Below are 25,320 nucleotides of genomic sequence, written 5' to 3'. Positions count from 1 at the left end.
ATCAAGAACACGGGGACATCGTTTGAAACTTGTTAAGGGTACATTTCACACAAATATTAGGAAGTTTTTCTTTACACAAAGAACGATAGACACTTGGAATAAGCGACCAAGTAGTGTGGTAGACAGTAAGACTTTGGGGACTTTCAAAACTCGACTTGATGTTTTTTTAGAAGAAATAAGTGGATAGGACTGACGAGCTTTGTTGGGCTGAATGGCCTGTTCTCGTCTAGAGTGTTCTAATGTCATACCCACTAGAGTGCTGATTAGTTAATAAGTTAAAAAAAGGCTTTAACAACAAAAACACCTGTAATATCAGAATATAAACGATGATGTTGAAAATCTTATAAAACATGATAAAAACACTAAATAATCTTCATGTATCATACATACATTTTTGCTGTGTTCTAGTAAAAATGAGCTAACCCAGTTTTTCTGGATTGATATCAAAACATAGAAACTGGAAAATAATACATTACTAAAGCAGAAAGCCAATTGAAATTGGAAGTTTGTTGGGATAAAAGCCTCCAACCTCTTTGGGCCCTCAGGATTGTCTGCAGCTTAACATCAACAAAACCAAGGAACTGGTTTTTGACTTTCACTGTACCAAAGATCCTCTTCGCCCAGTCGCTATTCAGGCATTGGATGTGGAGGCGTTGCACTGCTACAGGTACCCAGGGGTGGGGTCTACATCAAGAAGAGGCTCGACTGGTCTCATAATACAGAAGAACTACAAAAGAGGGCAGAGCACACTTTTTTTTTTCTTTTCTTAGAAGGTTATGTTCCTTTAATGTAGGTAGTGACATCCTTGACGTGTTCTACAACTCTGTGATGGCCAGTGCATTTTCTCTGCCACAGTGTGCTGGGCTGGTAGTATCACTTCAAGAGAATCCAACGGAATCAGCAAGCTAATTCAACAATTAAAAAGGCAGGCTCAGTTATGGGATGCGCTCTTAGTCTACTGAAGGTGTAGCAACAAAGGGAATGAAAACCAAACTGAGTGCCAATATGAAAACTGTGACTGATTGCTCTTTTTATCTTTGACTAGGTAAGAAGTTTTCCTCTTTAGTTATTCTGCTGTGTATTTGGAGGCAGTGGGTGGTGTTGTGTGTTATGCTGTTTGTTTATTTATTTATTGAGCTAAATTTCCAGCCTAGGACAAAGAAAGTGCCATTTACTAACTTGAGAACCACTTTGCTAGAGTAGCTGGTAATGCTTTTTTTTTTTTTTTTTTTTGTTCTCCTAGAGGACGGTGCATCTTTTACAGTAGAATCCAGCTCTGGAAGGACTTCTGTATAACTTGGCCAGTTTAGACCCACAAATTACTTGTTACCATTTTTACTCACAATTGAGAAAAACTAGTATATTTTAATGCTTTAGATTGTATGATACTATGTTATTTCCAGTCTTGTATCCAGGCCTATTGGGTTAGGGTCTGGCCCCTCAGTATCCTCAAGCAGATTTGAGAATATTTGGGTATATTATGTAATACAGTATTAGTAATGTCTAGTAGGGGTTGTTGCCTTATTTCATGTGTAGTATTGTCCAAGGACAGCCCTGGTTTGCAGCATTTTATTAAATCATTCTAATCTATTGTCTGAACTTTTTTATGCTCTTCAAGAGCTGTAATTTATCCTGTGCTTATGACAATGGATGGATAGACTGGTCTTAGAGAGCTGCAGTGGCCACTTGTTTTTATTCCGTGTAGTTTTACAATTGGAAAATAATGTTAAAGAAAAGTGCAGTTTAATTAGACTGTTTCTTTTATATCATTTTTGAGATGAAGAAGGAAAATGTATTTATTAAAGCACCTACTTCAAAATAAACAGTTTGTACATTGAGTCTAAATGCTACCAGCTAAATTCTACAGTTATTGTCTCGTTTTTACTGAACGTCATAGTCTTTTTACACCTAAAAGCATTCTCAGGAGTATACTGGTATATTGCCAGGTTGAGGGCATTTGTGAGCAAAGCTAAGGTAGACTATGCCAAAGAGACCAGGCCCTGTGCTTTTTAAAGTGGTACATTTGCAATTCACAGAAGGTGCTTGCTCAGAAAATATGCTTTTACTTTTTTAATTTTTGGGGTTTTGAAATATGCACTGTAGAGGTTTTACAAAGCTATGGTTAGCTTGTTAGGATAAAGAGGATTAGAACTGACCATAGTGTAGATTAGATACTTAAAATGGACCCTTAGGGTTATGTCCTGGGTATGTCCGTTGTACAGCACACTAATAGGCCACATGATGTAATACACTGAGCATTTCAAAGTAATAGTTGACACAAATAACATCTCTTGCTTTGCATGACTTTTCATTTAGTTGCTTAGTGTTTCTTTAACAAACACATAGATTTATCAAGATCCCTAGTTTAATGTTTAGTCTCTTCAGGTTAAGATGGGCTACTTCTTTTTTAAAAGTCCTTCTAAAGCTAGCAATGCGTTGAAATGATTCTGTTTGACTTCTGATCACACCTTCTCTCTAGTCAACTCTTCATTGTCCTCAGTGTTCTAAGGGGTTGGGCCTGTTCATGTTATGTTACCAGTCAGTTCTTCCAACTTCGAGCTTCATCATTGGTCACGTCACCTCTCTCTGTCCTCACCACATAGCTTACTTTATCCACATGAATCATTTCTCTTAACTGCACTCATGGAGAGTGCCACAGAGGCTTATTTGTAAAGCTGAGTTTGGTGCACATTCCACCTTTGCTACTAACAGTAAGTCTCTGCCCTCATCTACATTTTATTCATAAGCTAAGTAGAAGAGTGTTATTTCATTGTTTGAAACACCCCATCTCTGATGAGCTAAGATGACAATTGCTGTATGAGCATCCCACACATCTTTTACCAAGTAAAGAAATATAAATGCACACTTGCCATATTCACAGTAGTCTTGCATTCTGAGGGCAGTGGCTTACATATCAGCTTTTTGTGTGAGTATATTCTCCATTTTTGATTTTGCTGTTATCATTACCATGAAAAAGCATCCATTATTGCCCCCTTACACTGCTTTGATCACTACATCCTTAATTATTATCTATCGATCAGAACAGAAATGTTCCTCTAAAATCATATTTTCATTATTAATGATAATAAATTAGTTTGTTGGAGTCATTATCCACTGATCTGTTTAAGAATAGATCTCTAACAAAATGTTAAGTTACCAGTACAATATTTGGAACACATCAAAATGAAACATTATAAAATGTTTTGTTTTAAAATAATACATAATATTATTTTGGATGTCTGTTCTTGCTGACAGAGTAATCCAGTGACAAGGGTAGACATGATTGCTTTTTATGCGGCACAATATTGACTTAATCCTTTTTCTAAAGTAATGTGCTTTATTCTGAGTTGCAAAGTTTCACCTGGTTTGTACTTTGGAAATAAACTACTGTACAGAGATACCATGAGTTTTGTAAAAACATGCAGGTACCAGACATTAGACATTCAACCATGAATTTGAATGTGGGTACAAAAGTGCTTTCCTTTAGGCATTTCATTTAAATAAAAGTAAAAGTTCAAAACTATGCAACTTTGAAGTTATTGCACCTGAGGAAGACTGGTACAAGATACTAGTTTTCCAAAAATGTCAAAAGTTTATTTATTAACTGTTTATTTATTTATTAAGTTCATTAATTAACAGATTGATTAAAGCTTTCTGTTAATGAGGGTTGAGATTCTGTGTAATTTTGGGAATCAAGCTGTATTTTCAGAAATGTGCATAAAAGTTTCAGGTTTTTTTTTTTCCCCCCAAACTATCTAAAATAATATTGAAAGTTATATTCTTTGGGATTTTGACTGGAAAGTGTGACATAGTAGTAATTTGTTGGTCAGAAGATTGTCCTGTCAGTCCCCAGTACAGACTTAATTGTGTCACTTTGAACAAGACACACCAGTAACATTGTCCCAACTTTGTCACTTTGGCTAATCAAACTGGCTGTAGTATTATTGTTATTAATATTAATAATTTTACTAATAATAACAGTATATTTAATTTATATAGCAAATCTGTAAATTCAATTAAAAAAAAATTCTTACATTTTGGCAAAGTCATTTCTTCTGTGTACAAAGTGTTGAACAAAAAAAGCAAATATACAGGAAAAGATTTTATTTATCTATAGCAATTTGAATTTCAGTGTTTGTCTGAAATACTATAGGTAATTATACTCTTTTCTATTCCAGTACCAGTTTCTTTCTATACCACTAACGGTTATTACAACCGAGAGAGTTTTGTGCATGAAGCCTCTACAAAGGTGTAGCTGTTCCTCTTTTAGCTCGACATGAAAAACCAGACTAAATTAACACTTTTAATCTGCTTGTATATGCAAGCCAGTAAATTACAACCTGGGTTGGAAGAAGGAGGTTTGTGTTTATAAGATTTGAAGCAAGCTTTACACACACAGTTTATTTACACTGTAGTTAGGGCATGCTTGTCTGAAAAGCGCATATCAAAGTGACAAAGTATTAATTATGTTTAAGGCTTGTATCACCTAGTCTCTTATTGTAAAATGCAATATACATAAACCTACAATTCCTGAATATTTCACATGACCGCTTAAAAAAGGAAAATAAAGTGGTCACTCTGTGAATTTATTAGATACCCCTACCTAATAATGAGTTGTTTTCTCTTGTGCTCCCAGAAAAGCTTGCATTTGTCAGGACATTGACTAAACAATATTTGAATGTAGCACAAGATATTTAGCATTTAGACAGTGTTGACTACAGTTTTTCTCATAATTATTGCTAATAAAATGTTGGTGTATTTCTAGTCTAAACATCTGCTCAAAATATTTACAGATGAAAACATTGCAGCACTAAAGATGTTACATTGGTATATACCGATATTCAAATGTTCTATAGTATTCAGATAATTCTCTTTTTATATTAAGAAACCAGACATGAAAATGCATGCTGCACCATTATATCCTAAGAAAAATGGCTTTATAGACCTTAGAGCTTTTTCTGTTAACCTGGTCTTCCTGTTTTGATGAATTAGTAAAAAAGTGGGATGCTTCATGCCCAAATGATGCTTTTGCTGTTGGTCATTCCTTATGTTTTACTCCTTTTCTACAATCTGGTAGTAGTTCTACAATTGGCTGATGGACAGATGTTGTTGTTTTTCATTTATCGTAATTAGTCTGGATTTTGTTTTTGATGTATTTAAACAAATCTGTATCCTAATATGTGATAGTGAGTGGTATAATCTATTCTTGCACTTTGCCTAGTAGGTTGTACCATTGCATTATATTTCCGAGGCGGCAGTGATAGCTCTGTGAAGAGGATCACTTGTGTTAATTTTTGTACAAGTAAGCCCGCAATTCGCTAGCGAATCGGAAATCTAAGAATGGCAATCAGTTTCTGTTCTGTCCGATATCTGGATGGATGACTTATCATGGAGGGTGGGTGCGTCTGGGGAAATGTCATTTAATTACATAAGCATATCTGTACTAAAGAGGTTTCGTTTTGTGGAGACGTGATTCCGTTGCCTTTGCTGACACCGACTGCTGGCAGAGTGGAGCACAGCAAGTTTAGTGTACAGGTTGTGGTGTTCGTGTGCCAGCCACTGAGTCTGGGAAGCCGCTGGGTTAGAGTCTGTGACCGTTATGTGATCTATACTACTGGCACAGTGGGTTAGAGCAAGTGTAGCTCACAGGTTGTGTTGTTTGGGCGCCACCTACTGACTCTGGGAAGCCGCTGCGTTTGACTCTGGGGCGGGCGCCACGGCGCATTACATTGTGTTATTTGGGCGCCACCTACTGACTCTGGGAAGCCGCCGCGTTTTGGGAAGTCTCTGAGTTTGACTCTGGGGCGGGCGCCGCCACGTTTTGGGACACCGCTGCGTTTGACTCTGGACTCTGGGGCGGACGCCAAACTGAATGACCATTATGTGATCTACATTACTGGCACAGTGGATTAGAGCAAGTCTAGTTTACAGGTGGTGTTGTTTGGGCGCTTACAGGTTGTGTTGTTTGGGCGCCACCTACTGACTCTGGGAATCTGCCGTGTTTTGGGAAGCCGCTGCGTTTGACTGTATAGGTTGTGTTGTTTGGGCGCTCAGAGGTTGTGTTGTTCAGGCGCCGCCTACTGACTCTGGGAAGCCGCCACGTTTTGGAAAGCCGCTGCGTTTGACTCTGGACTCTGGGGCGGGCGCCAAGGCCGCAGTGCGCATGTGCCTCGGTGCGTCCGCCGTGCATATATTAACTGTGGTTTAGTAAGATAGATTGTTTTTATGCCATGTTTGAAACCCATTGCACACCCCCAACCTATCTGGAAGAGGGCCTCTCTCTCTCTGAATTGCCTTTCCCAACATTTCTTCCATTTTTTCCATAGAGGGATTTTTCTTGTCATCTTAGGCAGTCAAGGCTGGGGGACTGTCAAAAAACAGGGCCAGTTAAAGCACTTTGAGGCATTGCTTGTGTGATTTTGGGCTATACAAGCACTAAATTGTCTGTAATCATGCCACTTTTTTACTGATAAGAATTGAACTTGGTTGGTTTGCTGGCTGCCATACCCCAAATGCAAACATTTGTAATATAGATTTATTCTAGTACTATTTCTAATATATCTGTTTTCATTACCATTGTAGTCAGATGTAGGTTGACTAATCATAACACTTCTTTTATCTTCCGTACGTTTAAACATCATCTGACTACCCTTTTTATAATTTGCCTCTGTCTCCCTTTTATTGGGTTGATGGACAATTACCAATACTCCTCTAAGTGATGTACAGATTAATGTACAGGCACAGTGGATATAAAAGTCTACACACCCCTGCCAAATTCACAGATTTTGTGTAATCAAAAATGAAACCAAGGTAAATCTAGTCAGAGTTTTTTCCAGCTTTATTGCAAATTTGTATTCTATACAAAGGTGAAATCAAATCAGAAACTGTTTAGTGAAAAAAGGGGAAAAAATCATACAAAAACCTAGTTTCATTAGTGTGTCCACTCCCTAAACTAATACTTAGTTGAATCACTTTTGGATTGTATTACAGCATCAGTCTTTTGTGAGAATTTTTCCCACTCCTTGCAAAAAAATTTGCAGACCTGCCAAATTACGAGGGCATCTCCTGTGCACATTTCTGCTCAGGTCACCCCACAGATTTTAAATTGGATAAAGGTCTAGGTTCTGGCTGGGCCATTCCAGAACACTGATCCTCCTTTGACGACACCATTGCTTTGTTGAATTTGATGTATGTTTTGGGTCATTGTCCTGTTGAAAGGTGAAGCTCCTCTTTGTCTTTAGCTTCCTAGCAGATGCTTAAAGGTTTTGTGCCCAAATAGACTGATACTTGGATCTATTCATGATTCCATCCACCTTGACTAAAACCACAGTTCCAGCTGACGAAAAGCAGCCCCAAAGCATGACGCTGCCTCCACCTTGCTTCACTGTAGGTATGGTGTTCTTTTGATGATGTGCTGTGTTATTTTTGTACCAAACATACCTTTTGGAATTATGGCCAAATAGTTCAACCTTGGTCTCCTCAGACCATAATACATTTTTCTGCATGGTCTTGGGAGACTGGGTATGTCTTTTTGCAAAGTTCAGCCGGGCTTGGATGTTTTTCTTTGTGGGGGTAAAGGCTTTTGTTTTGATATCCTACTCCACAACCCCTGAGGAATATGACTGATTGTTGTCATATGTAGGGAACAACCAGTTCTTGCCAAGAAATCCTGCAGTTTCTTTAATGTTGATGTAGGCTTCTTGGTGGCCTCCCTGACCAGTTTCCTCCTTGTCTTCACATCAGTCTTGGAGGCACGTCCTGATCTTGGTAGAGTTACTGTTAAGCCAAATGTCCTCCACTTGTTGATGACTGTCTTCACCTTGCTCCATGGGATATTTCATGCTTTGGATACTTTTTTTTTTTTGTAGCCCAGTCCTGATTGATACCCTTTCAATGATGAGATGATGAGTCCCTGTTCATGTTTTAAAAGCTCTTTGTGCACCATGGCTTTTGGAGTGTTTTACAACCAAGAGGATATCTGAATAATCCTACAAGAAGAGCAAAACTTTGTATGAGCTCAATCAATCTTTAATTGATGTCAGGTGTCTACTGACTACTATTTGAGATGAGACTTGCTGTGATTGGCTGATTCTGAATGCAGCCACATCCTTGATTATTAAGGGGCTTGGAGACTAATGCAACCAGGTTTTTGTTGGAATTTTTTTCCCTTTTTTCACTAAAGAGTTTCTGATTTGTTTTCATCTTTTTTGTATATATAACAATTTTGTAATAAAGGTGGAATATGTTCTGGCAGGAATTATCTTGGTTTAATTTTTTTCTTTACACAAAACCTGCGATTGTGGTATGGGTGTGTAGACTTTTTATATCCACAGTACTTTAGCATTCCTGCTTTGGACCCCTGCATTTTTAAATTAAACAGTGCATTAATCTTAAAAAAAATCATCCTGATTGAATTTTTGAAGAACTGACTTGTTTGTTTTATAAATATTTCATTTTACAGTGACTTTACACTGCTGCCTCACAGTAAGGAGACCTGGGTTCGCTTCCCTGGTAACTCCCTGCGTGGAGTTTGCATGTTCTCACCGTGTCTGCGTGGGTTTTGTTCCTGGCCCGGGAATTGTTCCTGCCTTGCACCTTGTGCTGGCTGGGATTGGCTCCAGCAGACCCCCGTGACCCTGTGTTAGGATATGGCGGGTTGGACAATGACTGACTAACTGACTTTATTTAGATGTCTTGGTTACAAATCACAGGCTCACAGTCAAAATGTTTCAACATTTTGGTTGTTGAAGCACAAGCAGGTGAAAAGACTTGCCAAGGCTCACACAACGACACATTTGTGGACATTGGACTGAAAATTCAGGCCATTGATAGCCATTAAGGCCTCCTGTCTCAGTAGAGCTAATCAGTTATTTATCATATGATCCAAGAATAGATGCACAGTTTAACTGGATTTACATTTCACCAAATGGGCCATATTACCCGGAAGCACAAATCATTTGCTTTTTTTAATCAACAACACATAGTGCACAAGTACTAAGACTACATTTCATTTTTTGTTGCTGATATTGAATATCATATGATCAGGTTTTACAAGTTTGTCAAGGGAATTTCCTTTTGTTCTTGATATTATTTAAATTGCAGAGGCAGGGTTTAATGAACTATATTTTGTGATCTGTAAACAGAGAAGTATAAATCCTGACCCTTAACTGTAATTGTTAAAACTAAAATGTAACAAATGTAAAAAAAATGAAATGAGCAGTAGTGATTTACATCATTTACATAAAGAAAGTGCTTCTGGCCTATTCTATATGAAATTTTCTTTATTATAAATTAAAATGTAGAAATGTCAACATATTTATTTTGTACAGTTTTATCTGTAATCTGTGAGGCAAGACAGCGTGCCCTCTGGCACTGAACATTCTCTTTGGTGGTACACTGATTGCCAGAGCATAAAAGCTTAATATCAGCCTTGGCAAGGTGAGGTAGCTCCGATACATGGCTCTTCCACTTCATCAGTGGATTCTTTTCTGCTTTAATGGATGGTAATGTAAGATAGAATGTAATCTCAGCTTTCACCTTTTCTTCAAGGAGTGACAGGTTACACATATGTAATTAAATTTAGTATCCATCCATTACCTAACCCGCTATATCCTAACTACAGGGTCACGGGGGTCTGCTGGAGCCAATCACAGCCAACACAGGGTGCAAGGCAGGAAACAAACCCCGGGCAGGGTGCACACACATACACACCCACACACCAGACACACACGAGGGACAATTTAGAATCGCCAATGCACCTAACCTGCTTTTTGTCATTTCATAAGGCTGAACTTAAATGTAGGGTTTATTCTTACTTTGTGCCCACAATCACTGACACACATTTACAGAGACCCTGTCAGATCTTCTGTGTGTTCACAGAGTTTAGAATTTTTCACAGTATGTATTGGTCTTCCTGTTTGGAAGTTCTAAGCCAGCAAGTTTTACAGCTTTCTCAGACAATTTAAAGCCTTTCGTGTATGGAAGTAGCAAGTGAGAAACAAAATAAATGATTACACATATATGGGAAAACTCTTAACCAAGCCTTAAAACAGAATCATTTTTAAAATATAGCCTATTTAAGAAAAGCATGTGTATTAGGGCTGGGTGAGGTGTAGAATTCTCAGGTTTAGCCACAGGGTATACTCCTAGTTAGCTTCAATGCACTGTAATAAGCTTCAGAGGTATCCCACTTAATGTAGAAAAGGACAGGTGAACAAATTAGTAGCTAGGAAGAAATTAGCCTGACCAGTCTGTCAATGTTTGGATCTGAAGCAAAATGCTGGTTTACAGAAGTAATCAGAAAGAGATTGTGGAACAACTAAACTCACAAAATATTTAAGTTAAAATCAAAAGTCATTTAGTAATAAATGTTAGTATTCAGTTACAACAGCTATTTGACCTATATGTTTAGAAATGTATGTAACCAAGTCATTCATGTGAATAAATGGTTTTTAACTATATTAAAGGTACACATTTCTTACTAAGCCACATACAGTATTTCAACCTTTAATTTCTGCCAAATAACAAGTATATCAGTACAGATGATCAGTTATAGCCTGAACTAAAATTAAGAGAGATCCGTTTTGATTGTAATAATTTGTGTCAGATTCCTTTGAGGCATTGATGAGTGTATATGACTTATCAACTGTCCTTCCATCTCCTTTCATTGCCATCCACAATTTCATGGAGTCGCTTCCCTCATGAGTAATTGATGTACCTTTACTACCCAGTTTACATAACAAAGATAAAGATCTCATCGAAAGCCAGCAATAGTAGCCATAATATCACTGCAACACACTTTTCAACAGGCATACAGTATAAAGTATTTTCACAAACTTGTGCCTTCTCTGCAAAGGCTTCAGTCTTTCTGTATACAACTGAGACATAAGAGCCTGCTTTAAAAGGAGTATTTACAGTGTCTTCAATGACATGGTTTAAATCATTGACAAAGTAACATTCATCAATGATGCAAGTAATCGATCATTGATTGCTGGTAATATTGTCTATCAGCACATGTAGATAGATAGATAGATAGATAGATAGATAGATAGATAGATAGATAGATAGATAGATACTTTATTAATCCCAATGGGAAATTCACATTCTTCAGCAGCAGCATACTGATACAATAAATAATATTAAATTAAAGAATGATAATAATGCAGGTGAAAAACAGACAATAACTATGTATAATGTTAAATGTTAACATTTACCCCCCCCCCCCCCCCCGGGTGGAATTAAAGAGTCGCATAGTTTGGGGGAGGAACGATCTCCTCAATCTGTCAGTGGAGCAGGACAGTGACAGCAGTCTGTCGCTGAAGCTGCTCTTCTGTCTGGAGATGATACTATTAAGCGGATGCAGTGGATTCTCCATAATTGATAGGAGCCTGCTGAGTGCCCTTCGCTCTGCCACAGATGTTAAACTGTCCAGCTCCATGCCAACAATAGAGCTTGCCTTCCTCACCAGTTTGTCCAGGCGTGAGGCGTCTTTCCTCTTAATGCTGCCTCCCCAGCACACCACCGCGTAGAAGAGGGCGCTCGCCACAACTGTCTGATAGAACATCTGCAGCATCTTATTGCAGATGTTGAAGGACGCCAGCCTTCTAAGGTAGTATAACTGGCTCTGTCCTTTCTTGCACAGCGCATCAGTATTGGCAGTCCAGTCTAATTTATCATCCAGCTGCACTCCCAGATATTTATAGGTCTGCACCATCTGCACACAGTCACCTTTGATGATCACTGGGTCTATGAGGGGTCTGGGCCTCCTAAAATCCACCACCAGCTCCTTGGTTTTGCTGGTGTTCAGGTGTAGGTGGTTTGAGTCGCACCATTTAACAAAGTCATTGATTAGGTATTATGTATGCTTAAATGAAAATGAGCAGAATGCAACATTGTAAATTTATGGCCTAGCCCAAAGCAATACCAAAACTTAACCATTTTGGAAAGGAGTCTGCCACATGATGATGTGTGTCTTTGCATCTGGTAGATTATCAGAAACTACTCATTGGTTGCTGAGAGCATTCAAGGCTGAGATTGTCCATCCTGCAAACGTTATAGTAAGCTCTGGCTTCATTTTTTATTGTCAAAATAAAATACAGAAAATAGATTGACATTGTTTTGTTTTTTTGCCATACTGTTATTAAAAGTCGGACTAATGATGAAATAACTAAAGAGCAGGTGGTTCTGAAACATTTTTTCTTAAGTGACACTATATCATGCTTTTTTTTTTTAATGTACTGTAGTTCAGCCTAATAATCATACTGTATCTGTGTGTGTTTTTAATGCCTTATGGCAGTGGTCCCCAACCTTTTTTGACAGCAAGGACCACTTTATTAGATGCAAATTTTTCCACGGACTGGAAACCTGAGATTTTTCTTCTTGTTTTTGCATATAACAAAGACATATGCTTTGCATTTGCCATTCCAACAGATTGCACATCACAAACATTAACACTGCAATCTTTTTTTCGTATCTGCCATTTCTAGAGGAGGGTGACAATGAGTTAAATTCCAATGGATGTTTTTCAAATGTTGACAAGCAATAAGCAAAAGGTATCACTGAAAACCACAGAAAACAAAAACAGCAAAAAAAAAAAAAAAACAGTATGTGGAAAGTTCAAAGAAAGAGATTTTTTTTACAATGTTTCTGTTTGGGGATCTTTGTGCAAATGTGCACAACTGAGCTGCGACGAAAGATCTAACTACTCTGTGGATGATTCGTTCAAGCATTTCAAGGTCACTTCGTTGTAATGACAGCATCTGCTGAACGTACTTCATAGTAACGCGATTTCTATAGACTCGTGTCATATGGGGAAACTGTCGGGACCATCAAAATACTTTGTTGTAATACCCTCTCACCTCGGTCTCTCTCCTCTCTCTGTGCTGCTGCTAAGCCCTCCCCGCCAAGCGTTCTGAAAAGTCTGAGTGAGTCTCCGTTGCCGGCAGTTCTCTCGCGGCCCGGCTGTCAGACTGCCTTATGGTATGTAATTATGGAAGAAGAACACTCATGAAGTCTGCACAGGAAAAAATACCTTACATTTATGTTTTATTGTATTCAAAGGCAATGATATATTTACCATCTACAAACTTAATTTTGTGTTTATTTTTATTAGATATCCACCTTTACCCCTGTTCTGTGTATTGTACATTTCTTCATCAAAATGTTAAGTTTTGTTTTTTTTTTTCCTCATTTTAATTATTTTTTTATTTGAAAAGATTATTAATACTGAACTCTGGAGTAGGCCTCTCTGACTCATTTTTCTTTTCCAGTTTTAAGAGAACCCATGGCACTTGAGCGAGCCAATTTATTAAACATGGCAAAGCTTAGTATCAAAGGACTGATCGAGTCAGCACTAAGTTTTGGCCGGACCTTGGACTCTGATTACCCACCTCTGCAGCAGTTTTTTGTTGTCATGGAGCACTGCCTGAAGCATGGCCTTAAAGGTAATTTAGTTTTCCTTTCTGTTTTGAGCAGTGATGTCATTTACTGTATGCACTTACTTGAAAGCATTTATTTAATATATGCTATATGAAATAATGATTCTTTGTTCATTATGGTAACACATTTCTTGTTTTTACTTTCATGTAGATTTTGTTAACTGGTAGTTATTAGGTGTATTATTTAACTATGGCTTGTGTAACAGATAATATGATGTAGATATTTATTCATAAAACAGTTAATTCATATGAATACATGTTAAAGTACAATTTATTTTTGTGTACAGGGGCAGTGAAATTCTTGCCATATTTAAAACAAACAAAATACAATAAAATACATCATCTTTTCATTATAGAAAGCAATGTCAAGTAGTTTTCCACTAAATCACTCTGTTAACAGGCTTATGAACCTTCCAGTACTTTTATCAGTAAAAGCAGTAACTCAGATATTAGGGTAGGTTAATGCAGGAATAATTATAATAATAAATATCCTGAGAAAAGGTAATTGTAGTTATTTACACTTTACTCTCAAGTTTAGAAGAAGCGTTTTTAATGGTTAATGCTTTTACCTCGCACTAAAAGGAATGCATTTCCATTGTAAACCTACAGGACCTGACTAAAATATTTGTGTGTGATGCAGTTTTATTGCAGCTATCGAGAACAGGTGGCTAAGGAGTAAAAACTCCAGACTAAAATAATTTTGTTGTTTTTACTTAAATGAAATAGAGGTGCGATTGTTTATCAATTTAAGCTCCACCTTAATGTTTAGATCTCTGTGATAGGTGTGAACCAACCAGTTAGAATACAGAAACAGACAGCAGTAAACGTCTGTCAGACTTGAAGCTATACTTGGATTACTGTGAAAGAAAGGAGCTAAAGGAGTTTTAACAATATTGAAATGCCTTTTAAAGTACAACTTTTAAAATATCCAACAGAAAATAGGACATGTGGCATTTATTTTCCATTGTGGATGATTAGAAAGCCTGCTGTGACGTTTATTTATAAACAGAATACCTATAAGTCAGATACCTTGGGCCTAAGGCAGTACTTATGGTCTGTTGTCAAAGGCAAATTATCAGACATTTACAAACACAAAAGTAAGTAACCTTAAAAAAATCAAACAACTGAATATGGCTTTATTTTATTTGTCAGGATATTCAAACATAGAATGTGATGTCTTATCAAGATTTGTTGAATTTAGACAGGTTGACACAGCAACTAAAATTGGCCGATTTGATGTCAGTAAAATACAGCCAGTTCCTTCAAGAATATCACACCATGTGAGTGAAAGTGAGCAGCCCCATGAACAGCAGTTGTTGGTAAAATTCTGGCATAGATAAGTGTAAGTCTCCTGGTACAATCGACATTTTGTGTTTAGAGCCATTGCAAAACCTTTTTATTCACAACAATTCAGTACACCAGGGACATTTGCGAGTTTTTCTTTAGAGTGCTTTTCTGCAACATCATTTAACCCCATCACCTTGAACATGGGTCACACCATGCATTTGTAAAATGTTAGCAAAATTTCTGCCAAATATGGAGGGTAAGCATGCTGAGGCAGCAGAAAAGTTTAAACTGAGGTAATGATCACAACTGAAATTCATAAGCTTCCACAAACAAAATATAGAGATCTGTTTTTTTTTTGTTTGGGCTTGCGTCATGTAGTTTTTTTCATGTTAAGGGTATCTTTTCATAAAAGAAAATGTTTCCATAAATGAAAGTATTTATAGGCTTTTAAACATATACTTGTATGAAGCAGTCCAAAATGTATACTTAGGGTTCTATACACCATACAGTTTTTTTTTTTAAGTTTACAAAACAAACTTTACATCTCCTTTGCCTGTTTATGTCATATTTCTAAAGCAACATTCCAGCTAACTTACATATTTTTTGTTATCTGGAGCTTTGCTGCGTGTGCGTGTGGGTGTGTGTGTGTGTGTGTGTGTACAATATGTAGCTGGAAATCCACAAAGGGAGAAAATTAATTGGGTATCTTAAAGTAGTTTTTTATTCTTAAGCTTTCAACTCCTATCAGGAGTCATCATCAGAGGAAAATGATTAGAAATACAGGAATCCAAGGCAATATATAGCATATATGATCAATTCTTTGTCTCCTCAAGCAAATTACAGGACTCTTGTAGCCTCTTTAGCGTTAGACCCGACCCTTACTCGGGCTGCAAAAACCGTTCTAAAAGCGTTAGTCCCAAGTGTCACACGGGCAACTGTACAGATGCATCTTGCGTAAGCATTAGAACCGAGAATCAGTCGAGCTTTAAAAGTGCTGTCAGTGCTGCCGTTCTTTGGAGAAATGATTATGTCTGAGTGCAGGTTTTTTACTCATTATGAAACATCTGTACTTTACCAACAATAAAGACTTTGATGAGAATACTCATCCAGCACCCAAACTGAAGAAAATTTGGGAGATATACCAGGCCATTGTAGCAAAATTTCAGAGCGTTTACATTCTGGACTGTGATGTCAGCATCAATGATAGTCTCATGGCTTATAAGGGCAGACTGATGTGGATATAGTACATCGCGTCAAAGAGAGCAAGATTTGGCATAAGGTTTTATGTAAATGGGAAACATCTGGAATTTGGTTCTATACACAGGGAAAGTGACAATGTTTTACATGAAATAAGATCGGTACAGCATTGCTACATCATCGTTGCTGGCTTTCATAGATGCTCTACTTCATCAAGGTTACTGTGTAACCGTGGACAATTTTTATACTTTGTCAGAGCTATTTCACATCTTGCTGCAAATAAAGATTGGTGTATATGGAGCAGTGAGTCCCAATTTGGCAGAGCTAAGTTACAGTGAGGTGCGCTAGTAGCTTGGCAAAAGGGTAAAGTGTTTGTGCTGAAATGGAAAGACAAGAAAGATTTTAATCTTCTTAGCACATCTTCTTAGCACTGTACATAATGCCACTATAGTCACTAGCATGATGGGCGGCATAGATCAATAATTGATTTTCTATCCCGTTATGTGGAGGCAACAAAAGAAATACTACAAAAAGATATTTCATCATCTGGTGGAACAGTGCATTTGGAGTGCATTTGTCTTGTACAAACAAAAAGCTGGCGAAACTGTATCTCATGCAAACTTTACATACCAGCTTGTAGAACAAATCATTGCCACATATCCACCCTCCACAAAACTGCTAAAAAGATGCGGTCAATCCAGCACATCGCAGATCAATCTAGAGCGTCTTATTGGTAGACATTTTATTGATTATGTACCTCCAGCAGAAAATAAAACAGAATCCAACTCATACCTGTGCAATGTGCTGTTCAAAAACTGATAAATCTAGAAAGAAAACCCAAAAAGAAACACGCTATTATTGTCTTGACTGTGACCTTGGATTGTGCCTTTCAACATGCTTTATGATTTACCACACAAAGGATTAATTTTGAGATTATATACTATTTTGGCATCATTAGTAGTAGTATTATTAGATAGATAGATAGATAGATAGATAGATACTTTATTAATCCCGATGGGAAATTATTATTGTTACTATTATTATTATTATTTATTATTACTATAAATTATTACTGTTATTATTTTTGTTTATATTGTTCATTTCCTATTATTATTTTATTCATCGTTACTATTTTTATTTGTATCATTATTATACTTTTGAGATTTAATAAAAATATGATTTTTCGTGCCAAAACAAAATGCAACGCTTTTTACATGCAATGCTAAGGACGTAAAGCAACTAACTGAGGATATGAAAAATAAACTTATTGATACCTACAAAGTAGGGGAAGTCAATAAAAAGTTATAAAAACACTTCCACCTTGCCTTTTCCCCAGTCTGAAATACATTTAACAAATGGTTGTTAAGGGGATCCCTGGTGGTCAAGACAGGATCTGGAGGACTAAGAAAAGTGACAGAACAGCTTGTATGGTGTTCAGGAAGGCAAAGTAAAATACAAATATGTCTACAAGGAACCTGCAATCACGTTTAGCTGAGAAAAGAGTAATGGTGCACTGCTGTACTCTGCAGTATTATTTATCCACACCTTGAACCATCAGAAGGAAACTTTTACCTTCAGTCTCGTCACAAAAAGCAAGGTCCTTAGTATCTAAGACAACATCTGCATAAGACAGTGACATTTTGGAACCAAGCACTGTGTCAGTGAAAAAAAGAGGAGCAGAAAAGAACACTTTGCCAACTGTTAATTACAGGGGTGGATCTGTTATGCTTTGGGTTGTGTTTGAATGAAGAATGAATGGGTCCTACTAAATATCAACAAATCTACTATAAAGTACTTTTAAGTAACAGCAGCTGAAGACTTTGGAATGGGCCTGTCAGTCCTCAGACTTGAACATCATTGAAAATTGGTGGATAATCTTAAACATGCTGTACATTTGATGCACCCCTAAAATATCCCATAGTTGGAGGTGATTTGCAAGGATGAATGCCAACAATACAACTATGCTACCGTAGACATTTAAAGAGAGACTTTGGAGTAATGAATCCATTACTTCATTATTTGCACAGTGTATATTTTTACCTGTTTATGGATTGCACAATATTGTGCCATCCTTGGAATATTATTTTCTAGCTACTTGTAATAAAGTTCACAATTCTCTGTGTTTAGTAATAGTCTGGGTAATCTAATTAAAGCTGATTTAAAGCCGTACGTATTTTAAATACAAGCAGAGAAGGAAAATTGCTTTAAAAAATGAATAAACTATGTGTAGTGCAGATAAAAATTTGATTTGTCAAAACACATTTTACAGCAAGTTTGCAAATGTATACATGTTGTAACATTCATTTGTGTCCAGGGACTTGGTTAATTGTTTTGAACCTTGGAGCATTATAACCTTTTTTAGTTCATCAAAGAGTTACTAATTATGACATTCTTGTTCTTTAAATAATTTTTGCAAGAGTGAGTCATATTCATAAGAAACAGTGATGATACAATGTAATGATAAGTGTTGGTAGACTGCAATAACTGCATGTTTTTAATAGTACTTTACAATATCAGTTACTGTATTTCAAAGCTGTAATAGCCATTTGCAACATTAGTAATGCCTTGGCTATATAGTTAAATCAATTTAATGGCATCTTGACAGAAAAATATCGATTTCTATCAAAAACATGAACATTTCTGGATGAACCCAAACTTTTGAACATTTTTACTACCCAGTGGAGAGTTATATTAAACGTTGAGCTAAACTTGTTTGGCAGGATTGTGTCATGATTAATTAGGGATCATTGTGGCACTTTGCCATAGTGTTAGAGCAATACTGAATTCTTACAATCTGCAGGTAATGCAGCAGTCAGCTTGTTTGTAGTGTAATGTAAATGTTGAGTACATATTTATTCACTGTATGCATAAGGTGTCGACGAGACAGGCTAAGTGAGCTTGTTTACTCTTCCATTCATTTCTGCTTAAGTTGCTTGCCTTTTTTAATTGTAATGCCACAAAGACCATTTCACTTATTTCAAGAAGCTGGAGAAGTGAGCTAGTATGATTTAGACATGCATAGGTTACGACTGCCACCATTACAGGTAGAGAGTCGGGCATAAGTCACTGCTCGCACAGGAGTCTTACTGTTTTGCTGCTCTCAATCAAGAAAATAAAGGAAACTATAAAAATTTTAAAAGTTGAATTACCCTCTCACAAAGAAATTTGAAACAGGAAGTCAATCCATAATTTAGGTTGCACAGATTGGACCATTGAGAGCCAAGTTGTAATATGAGTACAAACAGAAGGAGTGTTTTTTACATTATAAGCAAACATAACTAAAAGGTGATGCTGAGACCTTATAATCAATTTTAAATACATTAAAAATGCCTTGTGATTTTTTTTTTTATAAACTTCTGTTATCTGAATAACAATATGTTCCTCTGTTCATAGTAAAGAAGTCTTTCCTGAGCTTTAACAAGTCACTTTGGGGACCACTTGAACTTGTGGAAAAGCTGTGCCCAGAAGCAGGGGAAATTGCAGCAAGTGTAAGGGACTTACCGGGGCTAAAGTAAGCATTTTTGTTTTCTGTTAACATATTCCTTTCTTACTTTTTGTTTCCTGTTAAATGCTTATAATTTAGTGCTGCTGCCTTATAGTATGGAGACTACAGTTTGCATCCTGGGTCCTCCGTGTGGAGTTTGCACGATCTCCCTGTGTCTGTGTGGGTTTCCGCCACTGTCAGTGGGCATGCAGGTTTGGTGAACTGGCTACACTAAATTGGCCCTAGTGGGAGTGTGTATGTGTTCACCATACAATGGTCTGGCGCATTGTCCATGTTTTGTTCCTGCGTTGCGCCCTTTGCTAGCTCGGGTAGGCTGTAGCAGGTTAGAAAGAAAATTGCATGTTTTCTTGTAATGAGAATATTTTGTTTACCCCATCCTAAGAGGCATACTAGTTCTTGGGTGTTTAAAACCTATGTAAAAATGGACTAGTAATGTTCCAAAGTGGTCAGTGCTAGTTTCTTACGGTGTGGGGGGAAAAATAGACAATTGGTATGTTAATGTGATATGTAGCTTATGTTATAGCCAACATTTTCTAAACATTTTTAGTATCTTTGAATAAATTCTCTGTAAAACATATAGTATATAGCACAGAGGATGAGCTGGCAAAAAAAAAAAGCAAAAAAAACTGAGAAGGAATTCCCAAAGGCTTGCCTCCCAAAATAACAATTGTAAAAAAAAAATCTACATTTCTTGAATGTCTATCAAAGGAAAATAAATTGTTTTTGTAATTTTAAATTTTAAACAGTGCTATATAAGAATTGATCAGATTGACCTGAGATGAATAAAACTAAACTCTCAATGTACCAAAAACATAATGTAAATGTTCAAATAAAGATTTGCTCTTTAATTTTAAGTAATCCATTTTACGTTAAAATTTCTGTATTTACATTTCTATAATGAGTATTTGGTTGACCTTTGTTTAAAGCAAACCTTATAGTGTTTGTTTTTATTATTATTCAATTATCTATGTTCAGAAATTATTCTTATTTTAATAATAATAATTTTTTTTTTTTAATAATTTTTTGCATTTATATAGCGCTTTTCTCACTACTCAAAGCGCTCAGCAATTGCAGGTTAAGGGCCTTGCTTAAGGGCCCAACAGAGCAGAGTCCCTATTGGCATTTACGGGATTCGAACCGGCAACCTTCCGATTGCCAGTGCAGATCTCTAGCCTCAGAGCCACCACTCTACAAATTATAATGTTTTGATGAATAAAATAATGACATTTCTTTGAGCCATCAGAATAGTTTATATGTAAGTCTTCTTACAGGTCACAAAACTTTTTTTTTTTTGGAGAATATCATAAACAGAATGCAAATATGAAAATTCCTTTTTTACTTGGTCATAATCTGTAACACACTGGAAATGGTTACATTTGTAATTGGGTTTCCTATGACGAGATATAATGTTTTTATGAATCCCAACACAATGAAAGAATGTTAACAGCCAGATCATAAGCCCAGACATTTAAAAATGGATTTATAAAGAAATGGATATATAGCTGAGACTGGTTTAATACAGGGATTGACAGAGGTAAAAAATAGAGCATAGGGTGAATAGGAAAGATCAAGAGAACTAAGGGAATGAGTGAAACTAAAAGTAAATAAAGGTAGAACTGCTGACGAATCATATTTGAAAAGTGGAGAAATAGGACTGCAAAACTAGAAAGATTAAGAAACACTGATATAAAGCAAACTGAGGAAGACCGCACATTAAACGCAGATAAAGGGCCACATGACAAAGACAGGTGAAGGCATCAACCAGAAGTAATGTTATTCACTTCAAGCAGATCAAAACCTACTCTAAACAGTAATAGACTGCCTTTCCCAAGGTTTCTTCTAATTTTTTTCCCTACAAGGTTTTTTTTTGGGACTTTATCCTTGTCTTCTTAGAAAGTCAAGGCTGGGGGGCTGTCAAAAGGCAGGGCCTGTTAAAGCCCATTGTGGCACTTCTTGTGTGATTTTGGGCTATACAAAAATAAATTGTATTGTATAAACTGGTATAAGCTTTTACGTGTGGAGACAATCCAGGAGCAGTGGAACAGGTTTAAAAACAGTTTACACATAATTCAGGACAGGTATATCCCAAACATTCAAATTAATAGTAAATAAAAAATAAAACAGTTGTTAAGTAAGGAGATTAAGAAGAAGCTGCAAAGGAAAAAACAGTTGTAGAAGGTGTATAAGACTAATGACTCTAATGCTAATCTTAGAGCATATGAAATGGGTATAGATGGGTGCAGAATTGGCTAAAAGATAGGAAGTAAAATCAGGTGGTTAAGGGTGGTGTCTCACAGGGGTCAGTGCTAGGGCCACTACAATTTTTAATATATGTATAGTTGATTTGGACAGGAATTTAAATAAGATATTTAAGTTTGCAGATAATACCAAGTTATGAGGATTGCCAGATAATCTAGAATCTGTTGATCTTTACAGAGGGATTTAGACAGCAGATTAGTGGCAGATGAAATTTAATGTAAGTAAATGTAAAGTATTACATATAGGATGTGAAAATGTTAGATTTGTAACACCGTCAGAGGTCTGAAAATTATAGTACACCTTATGAGAAGGATTTAATAGTCGTAGTGTACTTGTCATTGTTAATTTCCAGATAGTATTCAGAAGCCATTAAGAAGGATAATGAATGTTAGGTTATGTCCTGGATAATGGACTGTCTGTTAGGCAGACACACCCATGAAAGTACGCAGAGCAAAGCAAGACACCCATGAAAGCACGCTGGAAGGAGCCACACCCACCAACTCTAAGACCATTGGATACGACAAAAACTCGCAGAGCCACGCCCACCAACTCGGACGCAGCAACTCACAAAACACGACGTCATTGGATACGACGACAACTCGCCGAGCCACGCCCACCACCTTGGACGCAGCACCTCACAACACAGGGCGTCATTCACGTTCGTCTCTGCTAGACTCCACATGCACCTCTGAGCCACGTTGACTTTTCATTAGTCAACCTCAGAGGCAGCACCAGAGAGAGACAGACGCACACACACAGGCAGCGCGAGAGAGAGGGGGCTGGACTCATAAGGTAGAAAGGCAGTTAAAGAATGCACTGGGCTTGATTTTGTTTTCACTTCTGTTTACAGCGATCGGTTCGTAGTGTGCATTGTTGCAATGTTACTTTTCTTGGTGGTTTATTAAATTACGGATTTTTTCAAATGTTCATTTTTTTTTCCCTGTGCTTAAAACTAATTTAAAAAAAAAAAAGTGTTTTTAGCCAGCGGTTGGTAGCGCTATAGCGCAAACTATTGCAGTGTTAGTTTTCTCTGTTGTTCAAGGTTTTCTCAGTGTTATTCAATGTTTTTACATTTAGTTTACTATCACGCTGTGCATTCTATAGTTTAATTAACTATATTTGTGCTTAAAAACTTAAAATATATATTTACATACAGTTCGTATAGTCTGGAACTGATTAATATTATTTACATACCAAATCAGTTTACGACCAGAGTTTTGTAACAAATTATGGTCGTGAACAAAGGTTCCACTGTATTCTTTTTGGTTATGACGCACGACTGTGTCCACCATCGCAAACTGTTTTACACGCCATGGTGTTAGAGTTGGTGGGCGGGTCTCCGTGAGTTTCTCTTGCGAGCGGGCATATGACCAGGCGGTGTGTATGCTTCGAGAACGAGGGTGGACACGGCAGGACTATCTAAGAAGAGGCATGTTTGTCACGGATGTGAATCGCTGTATGCGGCGTGTAAAACAGTTTGTCGCGGATGTGAATCGCTGTATGCAGCGTGTAAAACAGTTTGCGAGGGGTATGGTTTTATGCACAAATGGCAAATTAAAGAACCTTGAACCTTGAACACCAGGTCATGTCACTTGTAGAAATTCTCAAATTATTCTGAACTTATGGGGTGTGTTGATAAAGGAGATGAGAGAGTGTAGGAGTCAGGTGGAGGAGTTTGTTTCTTGGTGCAAAGAGAATTGTCTGCCTCTTAACATCAGCAAAGCCAAGGAACTGTTTATTGACTTTCACCGCACCAAAGAGCCTCTATGCCTAGTCACTGTTCAGGGAGTGGATGTATAGGTTGTCCAATGACAGGTTGGATTGGACTGGGAACACAGAGGAACTATATAAGAAAGGGCAGAGCAGTCTCTTTTTTCTTAAGAGATTATGTTCCTTTAATGTGGGAAGTGACATCCTTCACATCTTCTACAACTCTGTGATGGCCAGTGTGATTTTCTACGCTATGGTGTACTGGGCTGATAATATCACTTCAAGAGAGGCCCACGGAATCAACAAGCTAATTAATAGGACAAGCTCAGTTGTAGAATGTACTCTGGAACCCCTGGAGGTAGTAGTGAAGAGAGAATTAAAATCTAACTGAGTGCCATTATGAACAAAGCTTCACATCCTCTTTCTGACACATTAACACAGAGTACCTTCAGCCAACAAATTATTCAGCAGAAGTGTGTCAAGAAATGCTGCTGGTTCTCATTTATGCTGACAGCAAAAAGTCTGGATAATGCCTCACTTGGACTGTGACAGCCAAGTCAGAACTTCTCATTGTTTTTAATCATTTCTTGCTTTATAGTCATTCAGGTGTGTGTTCAGACCAAAGTGTATGTGTATATTTATTTTTTCAGCTAGCTATTTATTCTATAAAGAGCCAAATTTCCCCCTGGGGTTAAATAAGACTTTGTTCATTCATTCTTCTTTCTTTCTGTTGGTCTGTCTGTCTGTCACGATCTATAGAGTACAAGTCAAAGGAAGAAGAAAGTGTGTGTGAGGGAGTGCATAATGCTGATGTAGCAGCAGTGGAGTTGTTATAGAGAAAGTTAGGTGGTATTTGTAGTGCTGAAGGGGTTGTGGGCACATCAGTTATAGCATGGCTGAAAGGTGCATAGAATAAATTCCAACACCTGTCCCACATTCAGACTTCTAAAGGAGCCTCTCATGCATTGAAGGGAAAAGTTCATGAAAATTGAGTGAGGACTTATATGCTGTGTGGATTGGGACCTGGTCTATGAAGGTAATAAAGGTAGAACATGAAGCAGAGCTGGGAAGAACAGATATCAGAATGATCAAGTGGATGTGTGGAATTACATCCAGCATGTGTCACCAAGTCACTGCAAATTATTCTTATTGTAGCCCCACATCTGGTGTTCAACCAGCCGAGGCAGCTGCTTTCTAAAACCGTATGCTAGCCTTCTCCCTTTTTCAATGATGTAGATGGCTAGAGACTGTCCTACAAGAAATGCACTAAAAAAATTAGGCCTTTTGTCTAACACTGAATTTACCAGAGTGATTAGTCAGTGCTTGAGACAAACGAATAAACTATAGGTTTTCACGATCTGGTAACATGGTGAAACCACGTTCACTTGGCAATATGTTTAAGATGGAGAAAGCAGATTTTTAAAGTACAGAAATGTGACAAGTGAATCACCCCAGGTGATTTGAGTGCCATTGTTAGATCGGGGTGTTGGAGGTCTTGTGGACCCCAGGGTGATTCAAAGGTGATTGTCAGAGATGTTGATTCATGAGTGATCATCTGAGTGGGTTACCCCTTGGTTATATGAGTCCAATCACAACCCACTGCCATTATAAGCAAAACCATCTCTGGATCCACAGGTTGAGAAACACTGCTTTAGGTGACCTAAAGCTTTACCTGACATTTTACTTAAGCAGAAGTCTATGTGGCGGCACGGTGGCGCAGTGGTAGTGCTGCTGCCTCGCAGTTAGGAGACCCGGGTTCGCTTTCCGGGTCCTCCCTGCGTGGTGTTTGCATGTTCTCCCCGTGTCTTTGTGGGTTTCCTCCGGGCGCTCTGGTTTCCTCCCACAGTCCAAAGACATGCAGGTTAGGTGGATTGGCGATTCTAAATTGGCCCTAGTGTGTGCTTGGTGTGTGGGTGTGTTTGTGTG

At 37.5% G+C, this 25,320-nt stretch overlaps 1 protein-coding gene across 4 annotated transcripts in view; it reads left to right on the top strand.

Annotated features, from left to right (window-relative positions):
* The window catches only part of rufy2 (RUN and FYVE domain containing 2), a 105,364-nt gene that overhangs the window by 8,123 nt on the left and 71,921 nt on the right, over positions 1-25,320 (top strand). For all 4 annotated transcript variants that reach the window (XM_051923464.1, XM_028795954.2, XM_028795952.2 and 1 more), the window contains exons 2-3: positions 13,269-13,442; positions 19,314-19,431. In XM_051923464.1, coding sequence (XP_051779424.1) covers positions 13,269-13,442; positions 19,314-19,431 — 292 coding nt within the window. The remainder of the gene's footprint in view (positions 1-13,268; positions 13,443-19,313; positions 19,432-25,320) is intronic.

This window comes from Erpetoichthys calabaricus, chromosome 2 (genome assembly GCF_900747795.2).
Source record: "Erpetoichthys calabaricus chromosome 2, fErpCal1.3, whole genome shotgun sequence".
Taxonomy (NCBI): Eukaryota; Metazoa; Chordata; class Cladistia; order Polypteriformes; family Polypteridae; genus Erpetoichthys; species Erpetoichthys calabaricus.
Note: the sequence above shows the minus strand (reverse complement) of the source record. Positions and strands in the feature narration are given on the sequence as shown.